Source organism: Rhododendron vialii, chromosome 10a (assembly GCF_030253575.1).
Source record: "Rhododendron vialii isolate Sample 1 chromosome 10a, ASM3025357v1".
NCBI classification, from domain to species: Eukaryota; Viridiplantae; Streptophyta; class Magnoliopsida; order Ericales; family Ericaceae; genus Rhododendron; species Rhododendron vialii.
Genome location: NC_080566.1, coordinates 19,482,605 through 19,493,042, shown reverse-complemented (window position 1 = coordinate 19,493,042; position 10,438 = coordinate 19,482,605). Strand labels below are relative to the sequence as shown.

At 37.6% G+C, this 10,438-nt stretch overlaps 1 protein-coding gene across 2 annotated transcripts; it reads left to right on the top strand.

Moving 5' to 3' along the window:
* Nucleotides 1-1,037: 1,037 nt before the first annotated feature.
* On the top strand, nucleotides 1,038-9,904 carry LOC131304356 (uncharacterized). Of its 2 annotated transcripts, none has more exons than XM_058331575.1 (6): nucleotides 1,038-1,446; nucleotides 2,954-3,189; nucleotides 3,270-3,528; nucleotides 7,056-7,235; nucleotides 7,319-7,474; nucleotides 9,321-9,904. In XM_058331575.1, the coding sequence occupies exons 1-6, from the start codon at nucleotides 1,417-1,419 to the stop codon at nucleotides 9,486-9,488; spliced, it is 1,029 nt and encodes a 342-aa protein (XP_058187558.1). In that variant the 5' UTR covers nucleotides 1,038-1,416; the 3' UTR covers nucleotides 9,489-9,904. The 2 variants fall into 2 exon arrangements, with proteins under 2 accessions (XP_058187558.1, XP_058187559.1); XM_058331576.1 differs by having other exon boundaries at nucleotides 1,131-1,446; nucleotides 2,972-3,189.
* Nucleotides 9,905-10,438: the final 534 nt, after the last annotated feature.

Genomic DNA, 10,438 nt, shown 5'->3' with positions numbered 1-10,438 from the left:
GTTTCCCCTCCTTTTGTTTTTAAATAGTACTCTTGTTAGAGTTATGTTGTAATATCGAGTCAGACTCTATTTAGTTTTTCAATGAAATTACCTATTTAACGTTTTCAAAATTAGGGGCGTTACACTTCAATTCGTACCTCCACGTGCATTCATGCTACACATGAGGGGGAGTGTTAAACTTTAGCACACATCGCTCATCTAAGCCACCTAAACTTGTTAATAGATTATAGAGGTTACGCCACTTATAGTCAATTCGTTTTAAGTTGAAACCCTCCAACAAATATAAGGGTATTATTTTATTTTTCTCAATCAAATTAGGCCCGGTTTCCCTGAGCTTTTTATTTTTATATATTTATTTTTCGCTTTACGAGACAAGTCATTCTCTCACAAACATCACTTTTTAATTCAAAAAATAAGTACTTATTTGAAAAATAAATACTTATTTTAGTTAGCGGAACGGGGCATTATTACTTAATACTATCCATAAGCCAAATACAAATTAAAAATGCAACCAAATTAAGGCTAGCTCAATTGGTCAGAACTCTTCCATCTTACCAGGAGGTCAAGAGTTTAAATCTTTCTACTTGTGTGTGGGAGTTCTTCCGTTGAGATTATTTTTCCTCCTCATGGGGCTTGTAGTTTGGATTGGACTGGGCTTATAATGGTTGAGTTGTTGTTCTTTGTTCTCTCGTAGGCTTTCACATAATTAATGTAGTGTCCTGTGCTTTAAACTTTGTAATTGATATTTGATGTAATGTTCTCTCCTATCGATTTGGGAAAAAAATTACAAATTAAAAATGCACTAGGTAAATACAGCTTACAAAAAAAAAAAGTTTTCGAAAATTTGTTCCTCAAAAATTAGAAAAGTCAAAGTCTTCGAGTGCTGCCCCTGCCCCTTTTAGTCTTTACCAATTGGCACGGCACGCCTACGTTGTGACCTTGTTTTTGAATGATTCGTGTTTGGTAGTGGGAAGTCCGTCTCGCATTATATATTACGGCATTGCTGTACGACAGAAGAGGAAATACTTTACTAACTATATATATACATAACTCTATATGTTTAGTTTGTACATTTATAAATCAATGTAGGACTATATATCCCCAGACCAGAGTGAATCTGAAAGAGACGGGCAAGACGACAGCGTCACCCCCCTCCCCGCCCGGTTCTTGAGCTTTATTTACGAGTTTTAAGGCACCCCTTGTTCTTCACCAGGCCTCTCTCTCTCTCTCTCTCTCTCTCTCTCTCTCTCTCTCCTGTCTCTGTGTGTGTATAAATACATACATATCGTTTGTGTATGTGGGTAATGTGTGAAAGGTCGGCAGCAGAATGTGGAACCGAAGGGGATGAAGAGCAGAGGAATCTGAACTCTCTCTACGCGAAGACCCTTTTGTTCTTCTTGATTAGTTGAGATATCTATGGCTGAAGATATCTTTTCACTCAATAAGGTAACTTCTCTGCAATTTTCAATTTCTTTTCTTCTTCTTTTTCCCTTGCCTTTCTAAGCTTAGCTTGTTAATCCATTTGAACTTCGAAGTAATAGCTTCTTTTTTTTAGGAGAATGGGTTCTTCAATTGTTAACTTTTCTGGGGCGTACGTTCAGTAATCTGGAATGTAAAAAATCTCCCCCTTTTTATTTTTATTTTGTATATATATCCGAACTTTACTTTGGAAATTTAGTAGCAGATAGATAAGCCATTAATGTGGGTTTGAAGTAAATCCTTGGATATCTTGGTCTGGGTTTGGATATTGGTGTACCATTTTTGCACACTCTATATGGTTTTCTACAGCGGAAAAAAGCACTACATTGCGTTATTGGGGTGCACTAAATACAGATGCTTTAAAAGCAATGCCGTAAAAATCGCTAGGCGCTGGTCGGGCGGAGAAGGGGCGGCTAGCGCAAATTAGTCGGCTGCCTAGTCCAGGCATTGGACCACTGCCTAGTGCCTAGCTGGCCGGCTTCTAGAACACTGCTTAAAAGATGTACTTTTTTTTTCCGTATATTGTTCCTAATGTTTTTGCTGCTGCTAAGACTATCTCGATCACTTTACTCAAACTTTTACTGACTTCGAGTAAATTTTGAGTAAAACTTCGTTTCATATGACACTGGAAAATTTGAAAGCCACGAGTCTTGAAATTTTGAGCAAATAAATCCTCCACAGTCCTTGCCACTCATTTACTCAAATTGAAATTGAAATGAGTTTGCTCATTTAATTTCCCAAATTGAGGGACTTTTTTTTCTTGCGCAACTTAGAACCTATTTGGGGTGCACAATTTAGAGGAGTTTAGGTAGTGGTTATGAGTAATGATCAATTCGAAGAAGGGAAGGAATAATGTGTATCTTGTGTTAGATTTCTGTTGGAAGTTCTCCGAGGAAGCATATTTAAATACGTGTTTTGCAGTGTCTCGATGTCCTTGACATGAGAGTTTAATGTGTCCGGTACTTGGAGACATGGGACACAGGATTTGAGTAAAGACATTCCCAGAAGGTGTGCAATTTATCAAAATCAGTTTGAATTCTGAAGAAATGGCGACTAAACCTCTATGCATCTTTTGGACTCTGGTGTCCTTTACCATTTAAAATGTTACTTATAAACTAGTCCTATTAACTGTTTACTATTCAAGGAAAAATAATTTTGGTTCTGCATGATTTATTTCCATTTCATGCAGGGGTCTTTTCTACGTTGGGTGGAACTTATATTTCCTACCTTCTTTGTCGTCTACATTATGTTGTTCTTAGTGTCTTCAATGACTTTTCTTGACGGGTTTTGATGGTAAGTCCTTTGCACTTCCATTGTTTTGTGACCTGGGCTTGGTCTAGCCTGATCAGATATGGATCTACACCTCTCTTCTTCTTTTTCTCCCCAATGGATAAAGAGTAATTTGGCAGATTCCTTTTCTATCCTCCATTTCAAGTTCTCATCCTTGTCATTGGTTATTATTTTGGGATAACAGGATACTCTCATCATAAAGCCGCTCAAGAAATCCCAAGTATTGTTGAGGACGATAGTTCTAATATTCTCAGTGGCCTTTGGTGTGCATATCTGCTCCATCTGCGTAAAGCAATCAAATACCCTAACAGATGGGGAACCTCTTAGCATTAAAGTCATTGACAAGCCTTGTTGTGATGATGGATGTGATAAAACCCAAATTCCCCATTTGCATTATCCAAAGCCTGAAACCTTTAGCAGGTTGGTGAAAATTGTTGATACTGCCTCTGAATTGTATCTCATCTAAATTTTGCTCACATTAATGTTGCAATGCATTTCAGGGCTGAATGTGCGTGTCATCCCGTGCGATTATTTGTAATTATCTCAATGCAAAGATCGGGAAGCGGATGGTTTGAATCATTATTAAATAGTCATCTAAATGTGAGTTCCAATGGGGAGATATTTTTGGTCCACCAAAGAAGGGATAATATGTCTTCAATTACGAGGACTTTGGATAGAGTTTACAACTTGGACTGGCTTAGTAGTGCTTCAAAAAATCATTGCTCGGCTGCAGTTGGCTTCAAATGGATGCTTAATCAGGTATGCCATGTCTTGGTTGTATAAAGGTATTACAGATTTTTGTAGTTTCCAGATACCATAGGAAGGTCTTTTATCCATACTGAATCATAGATTTTTACCCAAAGCGAGTTCGCCACCAACTGCTTGGTGGTTAATTGATAATACTTGTTGGAGTTTTGTTGTATTAGGTAGATGTTTACTGAGTCAAATTGATTGGAGTTTTCCTTACACTCCAAGATATGTATGTGGACAGCTGTCTTTTGAGTCCTTGACTTAGAGATAGTTTACCTAGTCTTTGGGTTGATATTCCATTTGTAAATTTACACTGTATATAGTGGTATTGATTTACGGATACCTGAGCTCTTGTGCATATAGCCTTTTTAATTTCTTGCATTTAAGGTTGACAGGTTTATCTCCTTAACTTTATCTGTTATGTGTCAAAGTATAATAATGTGGTACATAGTGATGCCAACACCACAGATGCTATTGCATACACATTTGTCATCGTGTACTTGTATAGCATATCCGTGATTTCCCTCTTATTCAGGCTACTCAATGCTGCAGTGATGTTTCTTCCTCTTCATTTAAATACAATTAGATCCTATGATTCTTTCATTTCTAAAATTGGATCCTAGACAAAATTTGGTATCACTTGTTGATAATCTATTTCTCAGGTATTGATAGTGATGCCCATGTGTCAAGGCATTTTAGCAATTAGGGAACACTACTGAACCATGCTTGTTAGGCGCTTGACATTTTGAGTAGAAATCTCAAATCCCGGATACTACTGGTAGTACCACTATCTTCAATTGTCCCATCTCCTCGGAAAACTAGGTTCAATAGTGCCAACGCACTGCAGGTGATTGGTTGGACTATCAATGAATGTATAAGAAGCACAGACATGAATTTGTGACATGACGCCGACCTACCTACATGGAAATTCCCAAAAAAATTGTAGAACACGACATGTCAGGGGACTGGCAAAACATGGAGTTTTCCCTATTTATTATGTATAATGGAAAAGAATGAGAAGTTATTGTATGCTACAAATATGGACATATAAGTAAAAGGTGATAACCAAGGTGAGGGAATATTTCTTGGTCTAAAAGAGGAGAATTTAGGACCTACCGACCTATACAATTGTGAATTGTGCAATTTTTAATTGTTTGATCATTGGATTCCAAGTTAAACTGTAATGTGTTTTATGTGTTCTGTTATTCGAACCATACAATGAACGTTATATATCAAACGATTGAATACGATACACCAAGCTATTGCTTCATATCTATTGGGTGGAAGTATGAATCATAGGATAACCATACCATTCTTACAGTGAATCTAGAAGTATTAAAAAAAAGTTAGATTTTTTTTGGTTATTTTCTCATTACTTTCCTTTCTAAATGGTCAAGTATAGACAATTTGAATTTTGGTACAAACTAGACATGTTATTACTAAAACTTTTGATGTTGTGTATCTTTTAATAAAACTCACACCATAAAATCAACGAATCTAGAGTGTCAATTTTTTCTCATTTTGGTTAAAGTTAAAATATCAAATCTTTTATCTTCTCTTAGGATCTAACATTTTTGTTTGAATTTTTTTACCTGCATGAGTGCATGGGTTAATAAAGCATGACATAATCAATTGAATAAAAGACACAGACAGATACAAATAACAGCACGTAATAATCCTAGAGACCTTAAAATGATTGTTTGAATCCTTTTCTAAACATCGAATTCTTACAATCAGCATATCCTGCAATACAAGTGCATTATATCTTTCACATTGAATGCCATAACTAGTTAGTTCAACTTACTCGAGACACAATGACTGAGTCTGAGCGATTCACTGCCCAATTTGCGATTCGAAAAAGGACCATTTCCATTTCTCGATTATGTTCACTGTTTGACAACTATGTTGTTGTGTATCTACGTAGTAGGGACGTGCTCTCCCAACTGTATGAAGCATAACTGAGATTATAAAATCTTGATGAAGGATAGGAGATGGTTGGGTGTGTATCCAAACAGGCGTCTAGAAGTGTCTGATGAGTTGTGTCTGACACGACACAGTACATTCTTAGAAGTATCCGTGTTGCTAAGTGGACATATAATCCCATAGGATGAGTAATCCCACTGCGCTGAGGGTTTTACCAATAATACCAGCAAGTTTGTGGGATTGGTTGTCTAATTTGTATTTGCAATCCCTCAACCATTAGCTCTATTCAAACACTGGAAATGAATTCTAGTGGGATATGTGATCCAATCACGCGCCCAATCCAGCCATTCAAATGTGTACTTACGATCACTGCTCTAATAATGCGAGTCAATAGATATGAAGAAACAATTGCTCTTCCTTGGGTCTCGTGTGAGGTCCTGCCAGTTCTGTGTATACTTCTTTTTAGATCTTAATTGACTTCATGCCCTAAGTAGTAGGGAGAACCGCAAAGTCGCTCGCAAATAGTGCTCTCGATTTTGCTACATGTTAGATCCTGTAGGAAACATTGGTATGGGATGGGTGTACTGGACAAGGTACCGATTAGGCGTTGAAACACTTAAGGCATAGAAACAAGCCATTACAAAACTGTGAGAAGTGCAATGAATAACTTGGGGTTTCAATGATATCAACGAGAATAGCCCTCAAGGAACTTGAAGTGTGGGCATAGCGCTTGAAGTGCAGTGAATTATCAAGACTTACCTATGTACTCCGTAATTGCCAACATCCCATGTCTCTCGACTACTTTGACTCACACATGAAGGTGCAGGGGCATGTCCAGACATCAGAGCTCCCTATTCCCTCAACTTAAAAAATTTCCGTGTGTACTTAGGTATGTTTGAATATTAGTTATATGTTATTACTCATGAGATATAATTTGGCAATATACTTCAAATTGTATGGGATAGAAAGAGGATAATTATCTCTGTGCATGAGAGAGACTCCAATTTTTTTGTGTGGAACGTATGTGAGCATATCTATACTAATTTGACATACTAAATAGTAAATAGTCAACTGGTACACTAGGGAGAACAGAGGAGTCCATGTAGCACTGTCCATCTTATAGATGGTAGGAAAAGACATAAGCCTCTCCTTGTGTCTTCTTCATATCTGTTATGGTCAAGAGGTCAGATTTCTTTGTTCCTTTGTTTCTGTAAAATTAGATTTAATAAGAAAAAAAATGGGTGCATATGATGTTTTTGTTCATTACACTACAGGTTATTTTTTATGGTTGAAAATGAATCATGCGTGTTTTTCGAGACTGTCCTTTTTCTTCTTTTCTTTAAATTCTTGCGTAGTCATCTCAAAATTGCTTGGATTTGTTTTTCCGGCACGTATATAGAACAGTGTTACAAAGTTGGAAGTATCAATTGCTTCTTAATTAGTTATATGGATCAGCATTTCTGTATGCTTGAACATAGTACCTGGCTAATTGGTTTAGATTCTGATACATATCTTGCTTTTCAGATTTATTCAGCACTTAGAGTGTTCAACTTTTGATTTTCTGATGCTCAAAGTGCAGTGAATTGAGAATAACATGTCACCTCTAAACGCAGGGATTATTGGAGCACCATGACGAAATTGTGGAGTATTTCAATCGTAGAGGGGTCTCTGTAATATTTCTCTTTCGAAGAAATCTGTTGCGTCGGATGGTTTCCTTGCTTGCAAATTCGTATGATCGATATGCTAAGCTGTTAAATGGGACCCACAAATCTCACGTGCACTCACCAGCAGAGGTTGCTCTCTCTCTCTCTCTCCACGTTTGGGAATGGTGTGTGTTTTAGGTATGGTTGTGGTATGATGGTGTTATTTCTTGCAGGCAGAAGCACTGTTGAAATTCAAGCCATTTATTGATTCCAGTTCATTGATGAATGATTTGAAGGAAATGGAGTTGACTGCTGCCAAAGCATTGGAATACTTCCGAAGCACCAGGCACATCTTTTTGTACTATGAAGACCTTATCAGGGATCCCACTGTAAGGACTAAGAAAATACCATCTGAATTAAATGCAAATCCTCAGGTTACAGGTGTTAGTTTAGTTACCCACTCAACTAACCATAATTTTAAGCTTTTAGTGGACGCTTGGAGAGGTTCAAAAATATATAAGCTCCCTTGTTATCCCCATTGATACACTTGTGTGTCGTCAAGAGAGATTGCTTTCACGGACCAAATATAATAGGGTGCACAAGCACATGAAAACACAATGTGTTTGGAAAAATATACTAGGAACTAACATATAAGATATGACTTGATCATAGGACTTCCAAGAAACACATTCTCTTGGGTTGTTTTAGGTGACTGGTGACCTATGTGTCCAAAAGTTAAAACTTCTATTTAGGAAGTGGGTGCAAAACTTTGTGGGAGACACAGGTTAAGTGTGAGACTTGAAGCCAAGGTCTCCTTATTCGATTGCTGTATTGCTGTTACCAAGCTTTCAAGTGAGTTTAGTCTAATGGGATACTAGAACAGGCAAGCTTATTTGTGTAAGTGTAGCTGCAAGGTTGTTACTGTACTTGCACTTGCTTGTTCACTCCTAGAGAATATCTGGCAACATGTGGATGTATTAAAGTTGGTGGATCAGGGGGTAGCTAGCCGCACTTGAGGTCGTATTGATGGTACAAATAAAAAAGCTGTTGTCCCATTGCATTGATGTCTACGAACAAGACAAACAGGAACAATATCTCTAGATTATTTCAACGTCTTTTGCTTCATCTTGTATATGACTTAGTTGTGAGTTATTCTTGACTGAATGTGTTTGGACTAAACTTTCATAGTTTCATCTAACTTAACACTTATAAACATCAAATCATAAACATGCGCTCGTTTTCTCTCCATCAATTTTTCTTGAACTTGTCTGTCCCTAAAATTCTTGCAATTTTGTCTTAGAAATTTTGATTTCAAACACTATTTTTGTGATGCTGTTAATGTTGTGTGGTCACCCCCAAAGGACTCAACCGCCACCGAGGTTTGGTGATGGCTATGAGAAGAAAGGAAAAGAAACAAACCAAAACATAAGCACAACTAATATGGAGAAAATTAATTCTCAAGCAAAAACATAAGAGGATCATACATGTGGTTTGACATATTGCCTACAATCGTAGTCAAAATAAACTCTCACAAAGAGATAAATTTATCAGCCCAAAACTACCAAAACTTAATCCGAACCTCTCAAACAAAACTCTATTAGCAACTCTCACTAAACAAAGAGACAACCAGGACGTCAATGAAATTGTCAAAGAATGGAGTTCTACCAAGTGACTAGAGGCCACTCCAAGGGAACAGATATTTCAAAGGTCGAAGGCCTACCAAGCCCACCTAAGAGGGGCGACCAAAGAATAATAAGGGTCTACCAAAGAACCCTAAGGTTCTACCAAGGACCCCTTTCGGGTGGAGACCTCAGCAACTGAGAAGTCCAACTCTAATAGCCCAAGTATTCTTTCAAAAGCTAATCCTTGACGAAATTGTTTTTCTTGCACCTCATGTCATAAACAAACAAGGAGAACATCGAAAACAAAACCTTAGGAAGTCCAGAACCAAATGTTAGTCAGCCAAATAAGTCAAAACGTGTCTAGCACAAAGTTCAGATGGGTTGGGCCTGAGCTCAACTAATAAGAAGCACAAATTTGTTGCAATATTACTCAGCTCAAGACTACTAATGTTGGATTCGAGCTAAAAATTCTACATTTGAAAAGATTAGACCTTACATCAGTTATTCTTCATATGATGCTCGATGTACAATGTCAATCTTTAACCTCCATCTTCCATTACAATTATCATGTAGTATGCCATTACATACATGTCTTCGTCTTCCATTGTTACAGAAATTGGTGGATGTGCAAGAGTTTCTGAAGGTGCCATTGATGAAATTAACGAGCCGTCAGGTTAAGATACACCAAGGATCACTGACAGAACTAATTTGGAATTGGGATGAGGTGAACAAGACACTCCAAGGCACAACTTACGAGAGCTTCCTTGGTGCTGACTATTGACCTAACTTCTACCCTAACTTGTGGATGGTGCAAATAACATGTTCAACTAATTATTGTTGCAGATTTTTTGCTTACATGAAGTTTCCGAACTTGCTGTCTGAGTGTGATACTTGTACTTATTTCTGTCTCTTCTAGTAGTTAGCGTAATCCCATCTTTTTTATTCCGGTGTAATCTTATGTTATCGATTTCCCTGTTTGTTGAGCATATACCAGTCATGTATATTTAGTTTTACTTGGTTTGTTGTCTGGGGGGCAGGCGCATTCTCAGCGTAGTGATTCTTTCTTGTATTTTGGTCTCGAATTTTGTTGCATGAAATGCCAGATACATTGAGGAAAGATGTTAGAGCCAGGGTTATTACTATTTTTTTGTATTTAAGCAGTTACTTTGTGTCATAAATCCATATCATTCATCTCCATTTTGTGTCCCCTTCCGTACCCTATGCATCCTACTGGACCATGTCAAGTGTGTTAATTTTTGTATTCTCTTTTATTTCCCATTGTAACAAATTATTTTGTTTTCATCTTGAGCTCTCTTTTTATTTTATATACATACTGCCATTTTGAGCTCCATAGAGCCAGCAGGCCCAACACAGTACAAGAACCTCAAGAAACGATCGGTACAAGCACACTGAGTATGATGACATCGCAAGACACGACTCAGGACATGTCCATGGGCGGCTTGGCTGGATACGAGTTCAATGCAATTGGGCTGAGGCATGATTTGTGACATTGCCATGAGCGTGGCTGGACCTATGTTCAACTCTTTGGACTGGATCAGTGGAGATGGGATGAAAATAACTGGGCTGGGCAGACACAGCAAGGCCATTTCATAGAGAGGACTACAAAAAGAATAGTGTCATCTAGCTTACTTGCAAAAAATGAAAGGGAACATTACATATCAAACCCCAGAGTTTGAACCATTTTCCTAATCAAACCCTGAGTTTTTAATT